Source organism: Physella acuta, unplaced genomic scaffold, assembly GCF_028476545.2.
Source record: "Physella acuta isolate Inbredline_101_S28 unplaced genomic scaffold, ASM2847654v3 ptg001221l, whole genome shotgun sequence".
Lineage (NCBI taxonomy): Eukaryota > Metazoa > Mollusca > Gastropoda > Physidae > Physella > Physella acuta.
Window position 1 is genome coordinate 16,419 of NW_026732738.1, and position 23,026 is coordinate 39,444.

General features: G+C 40.0%; 1 protein-coding gene across 2 annotated transcripts in view; it reads left to right on the forward strand.

The window, feature by feature from the left end:
• LOC131957206 (abnormal spindle-like microcephaly-associated protein homolog) overlaps positions 1-23,026 on the forward strand; it is a 25,351-nt gene continuing 2,325 nt past the window's right edge. The window contains exons 1-21 of one of the 2 annotated variants that reach the window (XM_059321945.1): positions 1-62; positions 4,583-4,971; positions 5,141-5,303; positions 5,623-10,006; positions 10,207-10,299; positions 10,820-10,969; positions 11,194-11,430; positions 11,551-11,618; positions 11,752-11,893; positions 12,439-12,569; positions 12,728-12,903; positions 13,037-13,182; positions 13,537-13,622; positions 13,757-13,874; positions 14,002-14,102; positions 15,472-15,676; positions 15,797-15,867; positions 16,245-16,445; positions 16,582-20,904; positions 21,170-21,253; positions 22,387-22,579. In XM_059321945.1, the coding sequence (XP_059177928.1) occupies positions 4,652-4,971; positions 5,141-5,303; positions 5,623-10,006; positions 10,207-10,299; positions 10,820-10,969; positions 11,194-11,430; positions 11,551-11,618; positions 11,752-11,893; positions 12,439-12,569; positions 12,728-12,903; positions 13,037-13,182; positions 13,537-13,622; positions 13,757-13,874; positions 14,002-14,102; positions 15,472-15,676; positions 15,797-15,867; positions 16,245-16,445; positions 16,582-20,904; positions 21,170-21,253; positions 22,387-22,579 (11,392 nt within the window). In that variant the 5' untranslated portion in view covers positions 1-62; positions 4,583-4,651. The remainder of the gene's footprint in view (positions 63-4,582; positions 4,972-5,140; positions 5,304-5,622; positions 10,007-10,206; positions 10,300-10,819; positions 10,970-11,193; positions 11,431-11,550; positions 11,619-11,751; positions 11,894-12,438; positions 12,570-12,727; positions 12,904-13,036; positions 13,183-13,536; positions 13,623-13,756; positions 13,875-14,001; positions 14,103-15,471; positions 15,677-15,796; positions 15,868-16,244; positions 16,446-16,581; positions 20,905-21,169; positions 21,254-22,386; positions 22,580-23,026) is intronic. The other variant, XM_059321946.1, reaches the window with a different exon arrangement.

Genomic DNA, 23,026 nt, shown 5'->3' on the forward strand with positions numbered 1-23,026 from the left:
CATAAACAAAGTTGAAAGTTTACAAACCTTGCCGACATTTATTAATTCAAATAATCAAATATGTAAGTTTTAGGATAATATTTAGATTCTAGATCTAGTTGTGAAGTCTAATTATCTAAATATAAACTGTTTGTGTGAATGTTTAAGGTATCGATTTAGACTAGAATCTAGATCAGATATAAAAATCTAAACTCCTAAACACACCGTCACGCCGACGCCTAGAATTCTAGATCTAGATTCTAGATAGATCTAGCTAGATCTATCCAATCGGTATCGGCACAACACTAATAATATTTGTAGGTCTAGATCTAGATCTATATCATAGATCTATATATGATCGGTAGGTAAAACTCCATTTTAACGTATTTTATTCCCCCGCTTCACGTTCACCTCCAGTTGAGCGTATTTTATTATAAACACAACCGTAACACACTAAAACGTTAGGGAAACACTAGAGTATATCTACTTATTTTTTTATGAATGTTATTTTTAATTAGAAAAGGTAAAAAAAAAACAACATAAAAAAGCATTAGAACTGTTCCAATTAAATATCGTGTGACTGTCAGCGGGAGAAAAATCCTTACACGATCGCGGGTTCACCGTGAGTTCACATTGACTTTAATTATTAATAATTATCAGCATACGTCATAGCTCGGACAATAGCTGTTTGAAATTATGTTGGCCTCAGTTTTGGGGTCATTGTAAGTTCGTAAATGTTTATTTATAGTATCATGCCTGGGAGATACTTGTAACAATACAAACTTAAACCGTCTTGCAATTGACGTGAGTTACGTTTCGTTTACGTACTTCACCCATTGCCATGAAAATTCTAACTGACAAACATAGCACATTCAATATTCTAAATTTGGATTTTTCTCAAATTTTGTAAATTATCAAAATCTAAAACAAAGTCATTCTCTTTGTTTTTTTATTCATTTGTTAAAACAAAAATACAATACAAATAAATAAATCGTGTTTTCCTAATGTTTTGGTGTGTTTCGGTTATTATAATTATTATAAAATACGCTCAAATGGAGGTAAACAAACAGCGGAGAATAAAATACGCTAAAATGGAGTTTTACCTGATCGGTAATCTATCGTTTTAGCGTAATCAATTCGGTCGCCACTAGTAATGTAGGGATAAGGTAACTAATAAATATATGGCTTAAATATGAATATATTTTAGTATATTCTACTAAAATACTAAAGATAATTGAATATTAAACCACATTTAAAGGTTAAATCAATAAAAATGTCTTGAAATTAAGGTTTAACAACGATGTTCCAGATACTAAAATTGCTATTAAAAACAGCGGCCATCTTAAGAAAATATTATTTTGAGTCATTTCCCTTTCATTTCTATTTGTATAGAAATGTATTGATGTTTGCTATTAAATACGTTTGTCTTGTGTTTAAATACAAAGCATGCGTTGTTTTTTTTTCTGACCTTTAAACAATTTAATTGACTGACAATAAACATCAGTTCTAGAATTATTATTATGAGATGCAATTTTATACATTAAAAAACTCCCTATTTTTATAGAGCTACCACTACATATCTAATGTTTATTTAAATATTAGTTTGAGTTAATTGTTATTGCTTGTGTTATTGTTTGTTTGCTATTTTCATGCTTTTTTCCTTTAATTAGTGATTTAATCATAAATGACTTCACGTTTTTTTTACCTCTCTTCACCTTAAACCCCCCACCCCTCCCCCCATTTTCGCCGTCACGAAATAGTCATAATGTCGAACATTACCTTTTTGCCCTGCCTGTTAAGTTAAGCCATAATTCAAACGAAAAAGAATTTTTTCGGCCTTTTTGTATTAGGCGAAATACATAATGTTTCACGTTTCTTACCCCTCCCCTTTCCCGCGTAAAACGTCGTCTCAAAATCAGTTACTCCACCCCTTAAGTGCGTGATGTCATTTATGGTAGAAGTCGTCCTAACCTCCAATACACATTTTGAACAACCTTTGTTGTCAAAATGTTGATACCAAATACCCAAAATGAGTTATATGGGGTTGTCCATAAACGATGTCACATATGCTATTCTAATGTGACGTCAATTTACGCAGGACTGCAATTTATGACCTATAATGAAGGGGTGATCGGGGGGGGGGGGGGATGAGTGACGTCAATTACAGAAGACTTCTATAAAGCTGTGCTCAATGAAAATGAGGAACATAAAGCGTTCGTTTTCATGCATACCTTTGCTCATAACGAATGATCATAACTATTGCAAGCCTGTTGTCTTTAGAGGTGTAAACAACCTCAGCACATCATCCCCGCCAAAAAGGGCCTGCCACTAAATGCCTACCGGCGAAAATAGGCCGCACTACATTGACTCCAAATGAAATAACTTCTGACAATAAGACTCAAACCAACTAGCTCCTGGCAACGATATTCGACAAGAATCCAAGTCAATTATTGGCTTGCAGGTAAAATTGGACAAAACAGAAGTTTCGCGACATGGGGCATAACAAAAGATCAACCCTTAATACGACAACAGCTAATGTAAAAAGCCAGAGCTCAGTATAGGCTTGAGTTTAATATAGAAATAGTGTTAGCAGTGGATGGTGCATTAGGAATACGGCAGTCGGCTAAACGCCCGAGTCCGACGATGTCTGAACATCAAGTTTGTCTTTTATGAAGTGCGGAGCACCTTTAAGAGCTGAGCTTGGGGAGGGGGAGGGGGTCCCTGTTGACACCACCACTAGCGCTGCTTATGTCCACATATCAATCACAAGTTTTGCGTGGAGCTTAATGGACAGACGAAGTTTATATGTGGGACCGGGAGTCTAAATGTATTTACGGAAGCCGCTGTGTCACAGGCATTTTACAGCCGATCGTCTCAGGGCAGCAGGTTGCAGAAATTAAAAGCACGTGAATTCGTATAGTAGAGGGAGAACATCGTGCCTCTGTAATAAATTAAACACCAATATAATTTACCGTACTAAAGTCATTTAGATCTATTCGTCAGACTAAACGTCGCTAAAGTCTCAACGCAATACTGCCTGTTTTGACTTTTTTAATTACGCGGTATCTCTTTCTTTAACATTAGCCTAATGACAAATGACGTCACGCGCGCCGAGAACTTGGTGACGTTGTGCTTAGTGGGGGATGAAACGGCGGGGTCGAGAAAAATGACGAATTTCTTTTTTTAAACAGACGAATAAGTGATAGATTCTAATTTTCCTACGAACTATAGGTTGATCTAGTTTTTTTTTCTAGGGGGAGATATCACTACATAGTGGGTGTTTTTTGTTTTTGTAATAAAGGATGGTGGGGATGGGTAAACATCGACTATTGAACAAATAAAAAAACTGATGAAAGCAGAAGGCAAAGAAAAAAACCCATGTGGTATTCAGATGTAACTAATTAAAATTTAAAACTATTTTTATAAACACAATAATCTTAATTCAGAAAAAGTGTAGGCCAAAGACTAATGTCCACAGACAAAATAAACAACTAGGCTTAAATGGATCACCCATAAACAGTGCCGGCGCCAGGTTATTTAGTTAATAAAAGCGCCCCCCCCCCCCCCCTCTGCAATTTTTTTCATGCCCCCGTATTATCAGAGGCGTAGCGACCCTTCCCGGCTCCCGGGGACAAGCTTACGATTTGTACCCCCCCTCAAACTTTCAATTTGTTTTTCCAACCCATTTTGGCGCCCCCCCCCCCCCCCCCCCCCCCCGTCCCCGCCTACGGACAGCACCCTAGGCGACAGCCTAGTTCGCATTATAGGTAGCGCCGGTCCTGTCCATAAATGACGTCATACTTTTCCCGATGAATTCCCTTTCCCCCAATCGTCACTAAAAGCAAAATGATGATTTAATATCATATCGCAGTTCTACTATACCCGAACGCGTAATCACAATTTCTAACGAAAACGAATATATTCTTCATCATTTTTAAAAAAAAAAATATTTTACCCCGTCCCATATTTTGAGTCCAACGTCATTTATGAAGAATATGGACGACCTAATAATTGACAAGTTCATCAGTACAAAAGGGTTTAATAAATGATGGACCTCCCAAAAGGTTTTGAGATCTTGGATGTACATACATACATAGCCTTCATTTCAATTGAAATTAAAGATAAGAATATGGCCCTCTGCCCTACTTATATTAAACAAGACAACTATGTATATTCAACAACAAAGTCAACACAATACACATACGAATAGACATTTGTATCAAGGGAAACTACTCTAAATTTTATTTGGAAAGATGGCCGCTGTTTTTATCTACTAATATTTATCTCAAAGACCTAGTTTAAAGTTAGTTTCATGATATTTTAAATTGTTTTGGTCACTGATTGTTATTTTTAATCAATTATCTGTTATATTTTGTAAAATTTGACTTAAATATACTTATTTAAACAAATATATTCATCAGTTACCTCTCCCGCACATTACTACTGCAGCCGAATTGATTACGCTAAAACGATAGATTACCTATGATCTAGATAGACTATAATAGATTCTTAGACTTGGATATCAAATTATTTTAAAGTTAACATTAAGCTAGATCTAGCTAGATCTAAATAAATTAATATTGGCCCATAATATATTTTTCAGGTAATTACAGATTCTGTGTTAAAAGTTCTGAATTTTAAAAGGTGGCATGCTGTAAGTAATAAATAAGTAATGGCTTACCAAGCAGCAGAACCTCCAGGCACACCATCTCGCCGCTCAAGAAGGTCATGGTTTGATGCTCCTCCTCTCACAACTTTAGATCCACCCACTTTAGAAAGGACAGATTTAAAAGCTAAAAGACGGAGTAATGATTCCATTGAAACTCTTATTTTGACCCATTTCACCAACCCTCCAAGGATCAGCTTTGGAAAGATTTTAGTGGGGAAGACTAAGCTGAGAACCCTACTTCTCAGGAACCCTCATGACTATGAACAAGAAGTCATTGTGGAAAGATTTCCTTTCAAAAAGAAGTTCATGGTTAATCAGACTAGGCAAGTGTAAACAAATCAATATTGGTCTTAAAAAGTTAATCTCTATTGTAATAAATAAACAAATTAATGTAAATAACTCAAGTAGCTGAATACTTAGATCTTAGTTGTGTAGTTTAAGTTACTTAATAATGTTGACTATTTCAAACAACTAGTATTTTGTATTTTAAAGATTTACTGTGGCACCAGAGGAAATATTTAGCCTTGAAATTACATGGACTCCTGATGAAGATGGAGGCTTCAGAGAGATGATTCAATTTCACATCAATGAGTGCTACAGGCTCCAGGCTTTCATGTTTGGTACTGCAGAGAAACCCAAGCCTCAAAGAAAGATGGTGAGTTTCTAACATAAGTTTCTAACATACATTTCTAACATTGTTACTGTTTCCTGAATACTCTGGTTCAGAACATAACCTGTCACCCCTGATGAAAGAATGCTCCACTTCCTCTTAAGTTTTTTTAACAGAATTTAGTTTTCAGTAGCAGAATTTATTACTAAATTTTTGTGTGGATGTTTATAAAGGAATTATCGATTTAATTTATTACAGCTGTTCTTCTATTTCATTCTGATTACTTTAAAGCTATTGTCTTTTAACTCTTCTGTTTGTTAGTATTTTTTATTGCTGTAATAATGACCTTTTAAATCAATTGTAGAGAAGACACCAGTTGGCTCCTCGTATCAAGGAACCACCAACAGTTGTTCAGACGTCTGCACTCACTAGCATTCAATCAAGTTACAGTCCCAGGCGCAGTCAGGAGGTGTTGGATATGTTGGAAGACCTGTCACGGATTTCTAAATCTGAGAACAAGGAGAATAGCCAAGGTGTGTTAACAAGTGAATCAATGAAGAAGGAGAATAGTCGTGGTGTGTTAGCCAGTGAATCTATGAAGAGGGAGAATAGCCATGGTGTGTTAGCCAGTGAATCTATGAACAAGGAGAATAGTCGTGGTGTGTTAACAAGTGAATCTATGAACAAGGAGAATAGTCAAGGTGTGTTAACAAGTGAATCTATGAAGAGGGAGAATAGTCGTGGTGTGTTAGTCAGTGAATCTATGAAGAAGGAGAATAGTCTTGGCGTGTTAGCCAGTGAATCTATGAAGAAAAAGAATAGTCGTGGTGTGTTAACCATTGAATCTGAGAACAAATTTTTAGAGCAGGGATCTGTGATCACGCTGTCAACACAGTCCTGCATTGAGGGCAAATGTCTTGAAGAATTTGTTGCCAAAAATAAGGTTAGCGCTGAGGAGGAAATTTTGAAGTCACCCACACCTCTTGAGTCAACCACAATCACAAGCTTACAGGATAAAGGGCAAGCAAATCAGAAGAATAGAAGGCAGTGGAGGAACATCACAGGTATTACCTCCCCTACACTCAACACTATGAGCCCCATACCTCGGACTGAGGGCAACGACAATGGAATTATTGTTGATTCTTATTATCAACCCAACGAGACTGGCGTGGATGTGTCAATCAAGGCCCGGCCAAATGAGGAGACGGACATGCCCCGTCAAACAAAAAAACTGTCAGGGGATCTTAAAAAGACATTTGTCGTACCCATGTTGCCATCTGAGCCTGAAAGTTTCACCCAGATCAAGAGGAAGAAACTGGACTGCGCTGAGGATAGAACTAGTCACATGACAGGATCTAACCTGTTTATCACCAGAGATGTGCCCATCCCTCCCCAGGTCTGTAGAACTGACGAGACTCAGTGTGTGCAAGCAAAAATTTCTTGCGATGAGCAGAAAAATAGACACACTGGTGTGAAGATGTCACCTGGCAATAGTTTAGGGGTCGGTAACTCCAGTCCGGCCTCGCCCAGAACCATGCTGAACCAGTCCTTGTCCATGATATCACAGATGAAGTTCCCAAGGTCCTCTCTAGGCTCTCCTCAGGACGCCAACCAGAGTATGAACTGTAGCTTGATATCTCTAGGCCAGGGCGCCGTCAGCCCTAACTCTTTTATGGAAGACATGAAGAGCATGCGCTGTGAGAGTTCCAGGAACACCAGCACCCCGCTGATCCCCAGCCCCCTGTCTGTTTTAAACAACTCCATCCCCCACAGTGTGATGGTCAACCATCTAAAAAATATCAAATCCTCACTCAACTCGCCAGTGATGGCGCTGCACCAGTCCGAGTCAACCAGGTGTGTCAAGGACATCTCTAAACCTGCCATGAAGGCGGCTCCCATGCGCAGGTCAATCACCTCACAATTTAACAAACAACAATTAAAGAAAATCGCCATCGCAGCTTCTGCTGTCACCAAGGATGCGCAGGTTTTAACCAGGACTACCACCATGAAAGAGATTCACAAAAAAAGTTCCGCAGGTTCCAGGCCACTTTCCACAGAAATGCCAAGTCCAAGAAGAGGCACTTTCATACTGAAGAAAGCTGAGATGGAGGCTAGGAAGTTGGCACTGGCTAAAAAATCCCCCAGAAAATCTCCATCTCTGAAAAGAAGCTTGTCCAAGAGATTACAAAAGAAGTCGCCAAAAAGATGTTCACCATTCAAAAAATCTCCTAAAAGATCTACTCAAGAATTGGCCATGAAGCGAGTCAAAAGTAAAGTTGGGAAAGAAAACATCTTCTCCCTAGAAAGTTGCCCGTTTCCCATTGTTGACCCTAGAAGTGATGATGTTCCTACTGGGGTGAATGTGCAGGGAACCGATGGCGTGGAGGTCTATAAGGGAGACAACACAACTGAAGGGGAAGACACCGGTGTTGAAACTCTTGGTCTAAGCACACCAGTGAAAGACAATGAAAGCTTGAGATACTTTGATGACTTGCTGGCAGGTGAGGGGAACAGTTCCCTGAGAAATGTGTCTGTGACAAGACAAGGGAAGCTATTCCCAGACATCCAGGTTCCAGATCTATGTGATGGTCAGACTGTGGATACAGAGGTGGATGTGGATTGTGTGGCCCAAGCTGATGTCAAGCCACAGGTTGATCCTGAGAACCTCCTGACAGCTCATCCCCCTAGATCCACTTGTCTGCAGAGGGTTGTGATGGCGGCAGAGAAATCCATGTCCCCACAGAAATTTCTGCCGGTGTCTCCCAGCACCCTGCCCACCAGCCCTGGCCAGGGGTTTGAGCTGTCCAGACGGGGAACTCTGACGGTGACCAAATCAAGGCCGTCAGACGCTCTCCTCACTGCCATGAGCAACAGGAAAAAGCTGTTCTCAGCGTCACCACTGAAAGCAGCTGGCTACAGCATGGACGAGGATGGCACAGTTACCAAGGAGGACATCAGGGTCCGTGTTGAGGAGCACTACGAGGAGGTGGATGGGAAGATGTACGTGGTGGTCAAGGAGATCACAGACGTGGTCAAGTCCACCACAGAAACCTACATGGAACAGCTGGGTGTCAGCCCCAAACATTTCCAGACTCCAGGCAGACTTCCCAGCAGCCCTGACCCCTACCAGTCCAGAAGATCTACACACGTCGTTCGCAGTCCAAAAGTTTTAAATAAAAACGAGGTTGACAAAAGACGCTTGTTTGTTAGTGAAGAAAGTCAATCCAACAATGAGATTCCTGAGGAAAAAGATCCCTCGCTGACAGAAGAATCCAAACCAGCTGATAGTTCATCCATCAAGTCTGACACTTTTGACAAGGAACCAACCATCTTACTTTCACCAGCAGAGGTAAAATTTGTAAGTTTCAAGGGAGATCAGGCTCCAATCACATCTGTCTGTGTTATGTCCCCTAGGCTTGTGGAATATGATGTAGCATCAGAGGAAGGCAGTGCTGATGTCACCAGAGACTCTTTAGAAACAACTCAGTCCTCCGACTCCCTGAACAAGAGCACCACGTGTGACGCTGTGACAGACAAAGTAGAAAGCAGAATTGTCAGTGACAGTAAAAACGCTGAACTAAAAAATAGCATGAGCCAGTCCTCTGTTATGACAGTGTCTGAGTATTACTCAACAGCTAATTCCCCAGAGTGCAGTCATGATGAAAACTCTGTGCTTGACCACTGCAACGTCTCCCAACAGCTAGTGTGGCCAGCTGACCAGCGGTCTAAGACTGGAGATGACCACAGGTCTGAGGCTGGAGATGACCACAGGTCAGACGCTGACAGTGGAGATGACGTCTATTATGACACACTCAGTGAGACTTACTTTGAAAATTTAAATGACAGAAAAGATGCCAAACTCATCAGTGATGAGGCTGAAATCATAAATGAAGCAAATTTAAAATCCACATCAGAAATAACTTCTTGTACTAGTGAATTGAAATTACAATCTGCAACAGGAAGTGCTACTGGTGAAGATAAAACTATGTCTGTTCACTGTGAGGTATCTCCCCATAGTTTGAATGAGATCTCTTCAACAAACTTGAGTCCTGTCCGATGCCAAAATGATGAACAATGTTCACACAATGAAGATAATATTAAAGCTGAAAACTGCATTGACCGCTTGGAATGCTTTGTTGTCATGGAAACAGAAATGCTTGAATTCCAAAAACCTCAACCAGAAGAAATAACCACAGGAGATTTTGTTACTAACAGAACCAAACAGGAGCTGATTACCACAGGAGATTTGGTTAACTTGTCAGACAGAACCACGGGAGATTTGGTTAACTTGACAGGCAGAACCATGGGAGATTTGGTTAACTTGTCAGACAGAACCACGGTAGATTTGGTTAACTTGACAGACAGAAGCACACAGGAGCTGGTTAACTTGACAGACAGGAAAAAACTGCGCAGATCTGTTTCAGCAGACACCATCTTGCCTGCTGCTGCCCAAGTCTCTGATTTACAAAAAAGCTCAAGGGTCAAGTTTGGAGAAAACATGGCAGGTGATAAAATTAGCGCCAGACAGCCATTCAGCCCTTCTAAATTTAAAAAGCCAACTGTGGGTGCTAACAAGATAGATTCTAGAACTGCTGCAGTGGGCCGTCAAAAATCTTTAGAGCGCCCTGGCCCAAATTTAAAAATGAGAAGCCAAAGTATGACAAACTTGTTGTCACAGACTGAGAAGAAAAAGTCCCCTAAAAAGACAGTCACAGAATCCTTGGTGAAGAAAGAACCAGTAAAACCAGGTTAGAATTGATTGAAATATTTTTTTTAAAAACCAGGTTAGAATTGACTGAAATATTTTTGTTTTTAAAACCAGGTTAGAATTGACTGAAATATTTTTTTTTAAAACCAGGTTAGAATTGATTGAAATTTTTTTTTAAGAATCAGTTTAGAATTGGGTAAAATAATTTCCTCCATTATGAAAAAATTTCTCTTTTTGCAGCCTCCATTGTCAACAAAAACCTGATGAAAACAAAGGCCCCAGCCAAAGGGGTGGCACAAAGCAGACTTATACTGGTTAAAAAACCTAAAACAGGTTTGTTGATTACATGGAATTGTTGATCATGTTTTTTTTTACCATTGTTAGCATACTATAACATCTTAGACAATAATATTCTACTTTAAAAAAAACCCTTTAATTTAAAAAAACTGGCTTCAATAGACATTCCTTTCTGTGCTTACATATTAGTTACTTGAGCATAAAGGAGCAGTTGTATAAACTGACTGAGCATGGCTTCCTTAAACAAGAAAGTTATCAGATTGTAAATAAACAAGTTATCAGATTGTAAATAAACAAGTTATCAGATTGTAAATAAACAAGTTATCAGATTGTAAATAAACAAGTTATCAGATTGTAAATAAACAAGTTATCAGATTGTAAATAAACAAGTTATCAGATTGTAAATAAACAAGTTATCAGATTGTAAATAAACAAGTTATCAGATTGTAAATAAACAAGTTATCAGATTGTAAATAAACAAGTTATCAGATTGTAAATAAACAAGTTATCAGATTGTAAATAAACAAGTTATCAGATTGTAAATTTTGTCCTGCAGGAGCTCCACGCCATCCGATGCCTTTTGCTGCACGCAACATGTATTATGATGAGAGGTGGATAGAGAAACAGGAGAGGGGCTTCATCCAGTGGCTCAACTTTGTCTTGACTCCTCCGGATGAGTATGTGGCTGTTACATGTAAGCAAAAAGGTGAGTCAAGTTGTACCAATGTATGCGGCGTAATCTTAAGCATAAACTGCTGTCGGTTTACCTGAAGGGAATGATGTAGAAATACCCAGTATATAGAGTTAAACAATAATTTTTTAATTTATTTCTTGTGAATTCATCAACTAAAAACTAAACAAAAATTAAGGTTAAGCCAAATCATTACCTGGTCATTTAGCCTAAACTTTCTAGTAATCTTTTTATTTCAGTGGATGCTGGCTCGTTATCTCTGGAGAATCGGCAAGTAGCTGCAAGACTGGCTCCCACTAAAGAAATATTGTCATTTAGGTCGTACGCTGCTCGCAGAAGGCTCAACCGTCTGCGCCGCTCAGCTTGTGAGCTCTACCAGTCAGACGCCATGGTGAACATTATCTGTAAGATTGAGGTGGAGGTGGAAAGCAGAAGGCTGGCTGCTCGCAAGGACAAGATGATCCATGCTGACCTTGGTAAACTCATTTTGACGATACTGGGCTATACAATTTTTTTATAAAAGAATAATGAAGTAATTAATTTTTCTATTGAAAAATTAGTAAAATTAATGTAGTGATCTATATATTATTTTGTAGGTATAAAACAACGGCTTCTAGATTTGCTGCTACATTATAGCTCTTTGTGGCTGAGGATTGGATTAGAGGTAATGATACTCTTTTTTTTTTATCAGTATATGAAAAGTATTTAATTATATGCTTTAACAGCTTTTTCAAAGATTTTATCTTATTAAATGTTTCACCTACATTTGTTTAAAAAGAATTTTCCTATTTTCTTAGACAGTCTTTGGTGAGGTGGTAATGCTACAGTCTAACACAGATATTGTAGGTCTGTCCAGATTTATTGTCACCAGACTTTTAGCATCACCAGATATAGCAGCAGAGTTTGCACACCCAACTGTTCCCCATTTGTACAAGGAAGGTAAAAAATATAATTAAATAAACACACATTTTGTCTGCAGTTGATAATTGTAACAGAATTCTGTAATAAAATAAGATTATATGGGTATAGTTGAATACTTTATCACACCATTTTTGTTCTTTCTTACTCTTCAAGTGCATGCATTTAATATAATTAAAGACAGTAACAAAAATATTGTTGAAAAAGTTTTGAATCTAGTTTTGAGCACTGTATTCTTGACACCCAGTTTTGACCACTGTATTCTTGACAACCAGTTTTGACCACTGTATTCTTGACCCCCAGTTTTGACCACTGTATTGACCCCCAGTTTTGACCCCTGTATTGACACCCAGTTTTGACCCCTGTATTGACCCCCAGTTTTGACCCCTGTATTGACACCCAGTTTTGACCCCTGTATTGACCCCCAGTTTTGACCCCTGTATTGACACCCAGTTTTGACCCCTGTATTGACCCCCAGTTTTGACCCCTGTATTGACCCCCAGTTTTGACCCCTGTATTGACCCCCAGTTTTGACCCCTGTATTGACCCCCTGTATTGACCCCCAGGCTATGCTGCAGCTGTGTCCAGACACACCATCAAGAAGTTCCTACTGCTGGTCTACTTCCTTGACCAGGCCAAATCTTCTCGTCTGATTGACCATGACCCTTGCCTTTTCTGCAAAGATGCAGAAATTAAGGTAAAGAAAACATTCATCTTTTCCATTCATTAGGCTACCAATCATTTTAACTTGAACATAATGAAATTACCTAGTCAAGTTGAGATTGTATTTGTCCCTTTGCTGTAAAATAAACAAGAATTTAACCAAAATTTTTTTATAAAAAATAAATTTTTCAGTCGAGCAAAGAAATTTTGATCCAGTTTTCCCGCGAGGTGTTGAGTGGTGAGGGAGACTTGACTCGCCATCTGGCCTATCTTGGCTACATGGTCAACCAGACCCAGAAGCCAATCGATGAGTTTGATTTTGCTGTGAAGACATTGAGTGCTGATCTTAGGGATGGTCTGCGACTCAGGTACCTTCTTTGGTTGCTAACTCAATCTTGACCTAATATCTTACTCAGTGTTGGTCTAATTTTTTAAAGCTTGCCTTAAATCCAGTGACAGTTTATCAACCTGATGAGTTTTTTGTTTTCCTTCCATCTGTAGTCGTGTCTTGGAGCTTTTGGCTGGCAATCAGAGCATTATGGGAAAGCTGCGAGCCCCAGCTATCAGTCGCTTGCAGAAGATTCACAACATGGAGGCTTTCTTTAAGGCCATGTGTGAGAGGAGTTTGGACTTTTCCACCATTCAAAGTATGTGCTGGACATTCACCTCGTCAGATTTTTAGTTTGTCAATAGATAATTATTTATATTGTATGTGGCCGTAGGGAAGATAGGCGTTGTACTTTTTTTTAACTGATACATTTTAGCTAGTATGAGCATAGTTTACTTTTGCCATGTTTGATAAAACTTTTATAGGTGTGGTATCTTAGCAACAACAGCCTGCTTGGTCAGAAGATAAATTTTTTTTATATAAGTCAGAAGGTGTCACTAATACTTCCTATAATTTCTGCCTCTAAGTGAACTTGTAGCCACTGTGTGACCATGTCCACTCTGGTCAGTAACCTGTCTTTAGCTCCTATATTGGTCACCTCTTGCTATCCCAGGTAACCCAATCACCCCTAGGGACGTGGTGGATGGACACCGAGAGAAAACGCTCATGTTGTTGTGGCACCTCATTATCCACTTCCAGGTAACACTCAGTTTTCACACAGCTGGGGTTTTTTTTTTTTAATATTTTATCATTGAATATTTGAACAACATTGCTGCTAGATATACTTGAACCACTCTTCTGTCATTGAGTCCTAATGTTTGTATGTATTCCAGAGCTCCATCCAGGTAAACTTGGAGCAGCTGAAGGAAGAGATTGACCTGCTCCTCAAGTCTCTGCAGCTAAAGCTGGCAATGCAAAAAGTTGGAGTTTTATCTTCAGAAGAATGTCAAGGTCAAACATTTCACATTGTTTTGTTTCATTAAAACGTCCCTTGTTTTTTATTCTAGTCCAAATAGTGTCATTCTTGTTTCATTAATCTTAAACCAATTATAACTTTTAAAAAACCTTCTGCTTACAGCAAGACGAGACTCCGGAGATACAAAGTTCCTGATGGACAATGAAAGATTGCAGCTCATTTTTCAGTGGTGTCGACTTGTTTGTCTACATTATGGGGTCAAGGTAAAAACTTTTTTGTTTTTTAAGTTCTCAAAAACTTCAGCTAGGCACATTTCTGTTTTAATAAGTTGCAAGTAGTTGATTAAATTAATAGTTGGATTTATCAACGGGTTGAAAATTTCACCTTCTTCTTCTTCGTTCTTAATTATTAGTGTTGAAGGGGATCGAGATTTATCTGCCAGTGGGTTTGAACTCGAGACTGTTCAAATGTATCAACCATGAACTTTTTGCCGACTCGACCACGCCTCCAACACAATTAAGCGTTACGTGTCAACTGGTTTTGCGCCATTGAGGCCATTGACTCCGATTTCAGCCTGCTTTTCTTTTTGGATTTGCTTCCATAGCCTTTGTCCAACCAAGAACAAACTACAAGGCAGCAGTTGTTTAATTTTGGAGTTATCTCTTCTAGAAGAGTGGCTGTCCCCAGCTAATGAGCCTCATCTGCCTGAGGGTTCGAACTCGAGACTTTTCGGTTTAGCAACCATGAGCTTTACCGACTTGACCACGCCGACCCCTATTTCACCGTCTCCTCTGTTTTTATCAACAGGTTGAAAATTTCACCTTCTCCTCTGTTTTTATCAACAGGTTGAAAATTTCACTGTCTCTGTTTTTATCAACAGGTTGAAAATTTCAGTCTCCTTCTCTGTTTTTATCAACAGGTTGAAAATTTCACCGTCTCCACTGTTTTTATCAACAGGTTGAAAATTTCACCGTCTCTGTTTTTATCAACAGGTTGAAAATTTCACTGTCTCTGTTTTTATCAACAGGTTGAAAATTTCACTGTCTCTGTTTTTATCAACAGGTTGAAAATTTCACTGTCTCTGTTTTTATCAACAGGTTGAAAATTTCACTGTCTCTGTTTTTATCAACAGGTTGAAAATTTCACTGTCTCTGTTTTTATCAACAGGTTGAAAATTTCACTGTCTCCTCTGTTTTTATCAACAGGTTGAAAATTTCACCGTCTCCTCTGTTTTTATCAACAGGTTGAAAATTTCACCGTCTCCTTCTCTGTTTTTATCAACAGGTTGAAAATTTCACCGTCTCCTCTGTTTTTATCAACAGGTTGAAAATTTCACCGTCTCCTCTGTTTTTATCAACAGGTTGAAAATTTCACCGTCTCCTCTGTTTTTATCAACAGGTTGAAAATTTCACCGTCTCCTTCTCTGTTTTTATCAACAGGTTGAAAATTTCACTGTCTCCTCTGTTTTTATCAACAGGTTGAAAATTTCACCGTCTCCTCTGTTTTTATCAACAGGTTGAAAATTTCACCGTCTCCTTCTCTGTTTTTATCAACAGGTTGAAAATTTCACCGTCTCCTCTGTTTTTATCAACAGGTTGAAAATGTCACCGTCTCCTCTGTTTTTATCAACAGGTTGAAAATTTCACGGTCTCCTTCTCTGACGGCCGAGCCCTGTGTTGCCTGATCCACCACTACCACCCCGCCCTGCTGCCTCTCTCAGACATCAGGTTCCAGACCTCGGTCAGCTTCCAGGAGGCTGCTGAGAGACAGTGTGAGGTGGAGATGGACCCTGACGCCAGCATGGACTGGGGTCATGGGGGTGGCCTGGTCCCTAATGGTCAGTCTGCATTTATAAATCCATATATTAATGTAATTTAACAGTTTGTTTCAGTTGGTTTTAGGCACATCTTAATATGTTTTATTATTGATTTTGAGTAAATTTTTGTTTGTCCCACAGAAAATGATCCAGAATTGTTTGAGAGACTGTTGACCAATGAGAAAACCAACTTTAAAACGTTGTATGAAAAGGTAATTTTAAGTTTTATACAAATTAGTTATGGTCTAGCACTAGAGCGCTAGACTGCTAACCCGAAAGTCTAGAGTTCGATTCAGTAGAACCTCATTGAATACACCCAACTTTGATGGATACCTTTCTCATGTTAAGGAAAGTAAAGGCAGCTGGGCATAGTGCTGACCACACTATCCCTTCATATGCCGAGGTCACAGAAACAGGTGAACTCTCTTTCACTTGCCCCATGGACTGTCAGGTTTGAAAAGGGAACTTTACTTTTACAAAATGTAGTATTTTTCTGATATAAAAAAGCATGTGATACTTTTATAAAGTAGCAGATGTAGCTTAAATTAAATATTCCACACCCAAAAAAAAAATGTGTTTGTTGCCTCAGGTGTCAGAGCTTGGAGGTGTACCTTTGATGCTCAAGTCTGCTGACATGTCCAACACCATCCCTGATGAAAAGGTCGTTTCGACCTACACGGCCTACTTGTGTGCCAGGCTTCTAGACATCAGAGAGGAAGTGAGAGCTGCCAGAATTATTCAGATGGTCTGGCGGAGGCGCCAGTTGGGGCGTGCCATCAAAAAGAGACAGGTACCTGTCAATTTGCTCTGAATTATTTTATATTTTAAATAGTACCTTGAGGTTTTAAATTTACCTGTGGCCAAAATTGTCCTTTATATGGAGGTTAAATTAATTATTTTTTTTATCCTTTGTTATCAATTAACAGATAAGGACAAAGGCTGCTGTAACAATCCAGCGCTGGATTCGACCATTTCTTGCTAAAAAACTTCTGACCGAGCAAGCCAAAGCTGCCGTCTGTATACAGGCTGTGTGGAGGAGTCAGCTAGCAAGAAGAGCAGCCAACAACCTCAGACAGGAGCGACTGGCAGCTGAAACGTTGAAGAAGGAAACCAGGTCAGCTGTGGTCATACAGAGCTTGTGGCGTGCACACGCTGCCCGCAGACTGACCGCTAAGCTGAGGGAGGAGCAGCAGACAAAAACCTTGCTGGACAGACAAGAGCTGGCGGCCACTGTGTTACAGAAACACTTGAGGGGTCTCAAGTGTCGTCAAGACTTCCTGAGGCAGCGTGCTGCGGCCGTTAAAATACAATCCTTATGGAGAAGGCAACTAGCCAGGAGAAAGGTGGCCATGTTGAAAGTTGAGCTGATGAAAAACTCCGCTGTTGTCATACAGAAATACATGAGGCGCCAGATTTGTAGGAACAGGTTCAACAAGTTGAGGGTAGCCGCTGTAGCTATACAGAAAAACTGGAGAATGTTCCATGCCAAACAGCAGCTGCGAGCTTTGAGAGAGGCTCGTCTACATTGTGCTGCAACAACAATCCAGAAATTTGTGCGCAGGCGACTGTGTGAGAGAAAATATAAAGAAATGAAGAAAGCTTGCGTCACTGTTCAGTGTTGTTGGAGGCGTAAACTTGCCAGAGCTGAGCTGAAGAGACTGAGAACTGAGAGAGAGAACAGAGCGGCCATCTTGATTCAGAGCATCTTAAAAAGTTGGATCTTGGCTAGATTGTTTGAGAAAAAGAAAAAAGCTGCCGTGGTTGTACAGAAAACCTGGAGGAGGTGTCTAGCAGAGAGGGAGCTGGTGAGGCTGAGGCGTGAGAGAACTGTCCGCGCTGCTGTTGTGGTGCAGAGTGTTGTCAGGTGTGTGGCCCAGCGCCAGGCCTTCATCAGACAGAAGAATGCCGTGGTCGTGCTCCAAAAACACTGGAGAAAGCACCAGGCGCTGAAGCTGTTTGCACAGCTACAGCAGGCCAGGGACAACAGGGCTGCTGTCATTGTCCAAAGTGTTGTCAGGGCTGTTAGAGGGCGCAAGATGTACCTGCGCAAGAAAAGTGCTGCCACTGTATTGCAGAAACACTGGAGGAGATGTTTGGCCCAGAGACAGCTGAGAGAGCTTCAGCTTGAGAGAAGAGCTAAATCTGCCGTGATTGTTCAGAGTGTGCTTCAAGCTGGCATCCAGCGCAGGAAATTTTTGTTGAAGAGATCAGCGGTGGTTGTCTTACAGAAACACTGGCGGAGTGTTCTGGCTGAGAGGGAACTTGCTGGGCTGAAACTCAGCAGACACACACAGGCCGTCTTGGTTCTTCAGAAGGTTTGGAGAGGCCGAATGATGCAGAGGAGATTCATTTCACTGAGGAAAGCTGCTGTCGTCATTCAAAGCTTTTGGAGAATGCTGCTAGCAAAAACAGAAATGGAAAGACTAAAATTGGTTCGCAGGGAGCAATGTGCAATACTCATACAAAAATCTTTTAGAGCATACAAATGTCAGAAGGAATATCACAAATATAAATCTGCTGTCATTACCTTACAAAACTACTGGCGCGTAAAGCAATCAAAAAGAAAATTGAAGACACTTAAGTTAGAGAAAATGGAAAGAGCTGCAGTTAAAATTCAGAAGCACGTGAGAGGTATGAAGGCAAGGAGGCAATACTTGCAGGTGAGAGCCTCTACAGTCCAGATACAGAGGTACTGGAGACAGGCACAGAGAGAGAGAAAACTCAGACAAGAAAAAATGTTGACTGCCGTGGTTACCTTGCAGAAATACTCCAGAGGCTGGCGATGCAGGAAGAGGTTTAGCTGTCTGAAAAAATCAGCGCTTGTCCTACAGTCACACTGGAAGATGGTGCAAGCACGTAGGCTGATGCTGGTTCTACAATCACAGAGACAAAACAAGTGCGCAGTTCTCATTCAGAAGACTTGGAAAGGTTTTACTTGTTTGAAGAGATTTAACAAAATGAAAGATGCTGCCATTACTCTGCAGTCATGTTGGAGAATGTACACACAGAGACAGAGCTACACTCGTGTAAGAGAGGCCACACTGATCATACAAAGCTGGCACAGAGCCAATGTGTTGGCAAAACATTGCAGGTCAGAGTTCATAGGTCAGAGAAAAGCTGCTGTTTCTATTCAAAGCTGGTGGAGGAGCAGGTACCAGAGACAAGAGTTTTTTAAAACAAGGCAGGCTGTGCTGGTTCTACAGGCCGGTTACAGGCGGTTCACCTGCAGACAGAAGTACCTGGCGCAGCAGCTGGAAGCCCTCACCCTCCAGAAGCGGTGTGAGAACTTGGCAGGTAAACAGCTCAAGCAAGCCACCATCTTGGTGCAGAGGAGGTGGCGGGAAATTTTAGGTCAGAGGTTGGAGAAGAGAGTTGCTGCTGCCAAAGTTTTACAGACAGCTTTTAGAAGAGTTACAGCTCGTAAAAAATTCCTGTTAAAAAAGAAAGCTGCTTTAGTCATTCAGACCAGACTGAGAGAGGTCAGATTGGCAAAACAAATACGCCAGAGATTCCTACAGCAGAAACAGGCAGCAAAAACTATCCAATCAGCTTACAGGGTCTACAGGCTGAAAAAAGAATACCTCCATGTCTGTCATGCGGTTGTCAAAATTCAAGCCCTGGTGAGATGTAGACTAGCAGTAAAAAAATACAAGACCATGAGATCTGCCGCCATTGTCATTCAGAGACATTACAGAGCTTTTGTTCTAGGCCAAGTTTTCAGGGAGGCGTTTGTCCTCATCAGAAAGTCTAGTGTTGTCATCCAGAGATTCTACAGATCTGTCAGGTCTCGCAGGCTGGCTCAGCAGGACATTGACCTCCAGAATTTGGCTGCTACTAAAATCCAGTCCATCTATCGTGGGTGGAGCCAGCGCCAAGATTTCTTGTTATTACGTGCTGCAACAGTCTGTATTCAAAGGCGTTTCCGCGCCCTTCAAGAGGGCAGGTGTGTCAGGAGAGATGTGGAAAGAATGAAGGCCGCCGTCTGCCTGATTGAGAGGAGCAGGCTCAGCTTAAAGCAGATCCGTGAAGCCAAGAAAGTTGTAGCAGACAGGAGAAAGGAAGTTGAAAGAGAGATAGCCAGACAACGAGAAGCAGAGTTGTTGGAGATTGAAAGAAAAAATAAACTGCGCTTAATTGAAGAATTGAGAGAAGCTGAAAGAATAAAGCGAGAGAAATGTGCATTTGTTTTACAAAGGAATATGAGAAATTATTTAGAAAAGAAGAGGAAGAAAAAAAGGCAGGCAGCTGCTACAACCATACAAAAATTTGTACGATCTTTCTTGGCCCAGCAGAAGTTTAAGAGAAGCATGCAACAAGTTTTGTTGCTGCAGCGCCTAGTGAAAGGGTTTGCTTACCGTAGGAGATTTGAGAGGATGCGTCTGGCTAGCAGGATCATCCAGGTGAGGTGGAGAGAAATCTTAGAGGGGAGAAAACTTAGGAGAGAATTTTTAACCTATCAGGCTGCAGCTTTGAAAATTCAGAGCCTCGTGAGAATGAAACGGGAGAGAGAGAAATTTGTGAGACTTTTGACTGCTGTGACTGTGATACAAAGCTGTGTGAGGAGGTTTATTGCCAGGAAAAGATTTTCTTCAACCAGACGCTGTGTGGTGTGGGTGCAGAGGCAGGTCAGGCAGAAACAGCTGATGAGAAGGGACAGGGACAGGTTTTTGAAGGTACGTCAGGCTGTTGTCAAAATTCAGACAGTTGTGCGTGCTTGGAGGAAGGTCAGGGAGTTGACGAGAGACAAATCAGCTGTTTATGTTTACACCCACTGGTCAGTCTATCAAGAAACAGTGACCAACACTCAGTGTTGTAGTCAAACTCTGACAAGTTTTATGTTCACCAAACACCGGAAGATGGAGAACAAAGTTCAGCACACCGCAGCTAGAATCATCCAAAGAGCTTATCGTCTCTACAGACATAAACAACACCAGGTGGAAGCTTCAGCAGCCAGAGTCATCCAGAGAACATTCCAGAAATTTGTAGCAAACCAAAAGGCGAAGAGAGAGTTTGCCGCTCTCCTTGTTCAGAAAAAGCTGTCCTCGTCCGCTGCCATTATTCAGTCTGTGTATAGAATGTATGCTGCCAGAAAGCGCTACCTAGCATTCCGTCACTCTGTGATCCTGCTTCAGTCTTTAGTCAGAGGGAAGAAGGCTAGACAGGAAGTGGAAGAGATGAGGAAGAAGCAAAAAGCCTTGACCTTGGTGCAGGCAGCTGTGAGAGGGTTCCTTGTGAGGAAAAAGTATTCAGTGAGTAAAAAGTTTTTTTCACAGTGTAGGACCTGCATATTTGTAGTTTTTAACACTCTTGAAAAAATAGAAAGATGGAAGTTAACTTTTACTTTTGTTTTCATATTTATATAGGTATTTTTATGCATTAACCTTTTAAAATTTTGTCCTGTTGAGAAACCAATACAGATTCAACTTTTTATAATAACAGCACCTGGACAAAATTTTAAAATCCATTTTATTCATTTCTAAAAAAACAATGTGTTAGCTTGCCATTAAATTCCAGTATTTTTTCCAGGCTGAATTAAATGAGAGATTAAATATTCTTCATGAAGAAAGGACGAGACAAAAGGCATCTGTCAAACTTCAGGTGAGTTTTTTAATGAATCAGGCTTTCTAGAGGTGGGATAAGTGGGCTTGTATAATCATATTGTATTTTTAAATGCTGTTTAAATGGTTTGTTGTAGGCTTTGTGGTGTGGTTACATGGGTTTGTGAAATTGTGTTTTATTTTTAAATGCTGTTCAAATGGTTTGGTGTAGGCTTTGTGGTGTGGTTACGTGGGTTTGTGAAATTGTGTTTTATTTTTAAATGCTGTTTAAATGGTTTGTTGCAGGCTTTGTGGCGTGGTTATGTGGATTTATGAAATAGTGTTTTATGTTTAAATGCTGTTTAAATGGTTTGTTGTAGGCTTTGTGGCGTGGTTACGTGGGTTTGTGAAATTGTGTTTTATTTTTAAATGCTGTTTAAATGGTTTGGTGTAGGCTTTGTGGTGTGGTTACGTGGGTTTGTGAAATTGTGTTTTATTTTTAAATGCTGTTTAAATGGTTTGGTGCAGGCTTTGTGGCGTGGTTACGTGGGTTTGTGAAATTGTGTTTTATTTTTAAATGCTGTTTAAATGGTTTGGTGTAGGCTTTGTGGTGTGGTTACGTGGGTTTGTGAAATTGTGTTTTATTTTTAAATGCTGTTTAAGTGGTTTGGTGCAGGCTTTGTGGCGTGGTTACGTGGGTTTGTGAAATTGTGTTTTATTTTTAAATGCTGTTTAAATGGTTTGGTGTAGGCTTTGTGGCGTGGTTACGTGGGTTTGTGAAATTGTGTTTTATTTTTAAATGCTGTTTAAATGGTTTGGTGTAGGCTTTGTGGCGTGGTTACGTGGGTTTGTGAAATTGTGTTTTATTTTTAAATGCTGTTTAAATGGTTTGGTGTAGGCTTTGTGGTGTGGTTACGTGGGTTTGTGAAATTGTGTTTTATTTTTAAATGCTGTTTAAATGGTTTGGTGTAGGCTTTGTGGCGTGGTTACGTGGGTTTGTGAAATTGTGTTTTATTTTTAAATGCTGTTTAAATGGTTTGGTGTAGGCTTTGTGGTGTGGTTACGTGGGTTTGTGAAATTGTGTTTTATTTTTAAATGCTGTTTAAATGGTTTGGTGTAGGCTTTGTGGCGTGGTTACGTGGGTTTGTGAAATTGTGTTTTATTTTTAAATGCTGTTTAAATGGTTTGTTGTAGGCTTTGTGGCGTGGTTATGTGGCTCGCAGAGACTCAAAGAATAAAAAGCTTGCCCTGACCAGAAGGCGTCTGCAAGAGGCAACCCGCGCTGCCACCTATGAGCAAACCCTAGGCTCACGTACATCATCTGCCTTGGACTATCTCTTGAAAGAAAAAGACCTGGCTTATATTCTGGAGGCTTTAATGCATTTAGGTAAGGCTAGTGCCAACATTGACAAAAACAAATTAATTTTAGACTGCTGTTAAAGTTATTAGCATAGTCATCTCTACAAAATCAGCTCACTGGCTGTGCAGGAATTACTTTTCTCTTTCTAAAATCTGCTTTTTTTTTTTAATTTAAGTACTTTTAACTTATGTTTTTGTTTTTAAAAAATCTAAACTGGTGGTTTTATAATTGAAAAAAAAAAAATTGTATTATAAATTGTGGTAAAATATTTGTTCTCTCTATAGCCCATTATGATTTCTTATTTGGTAATTTTATTAGATGGTTACTTATGTAAGTACTAGCAGATGTTGTTAAAGATCCTGTAGTGATGTAAACTCAGTTATTATTTTCTAGAACTCTGCCAGAGGTCTCCACTGTAGTGATGTAAACTCTGTCAGTTATTATTTTCTAGAACTCTGCCAGAGGTCTCCACTG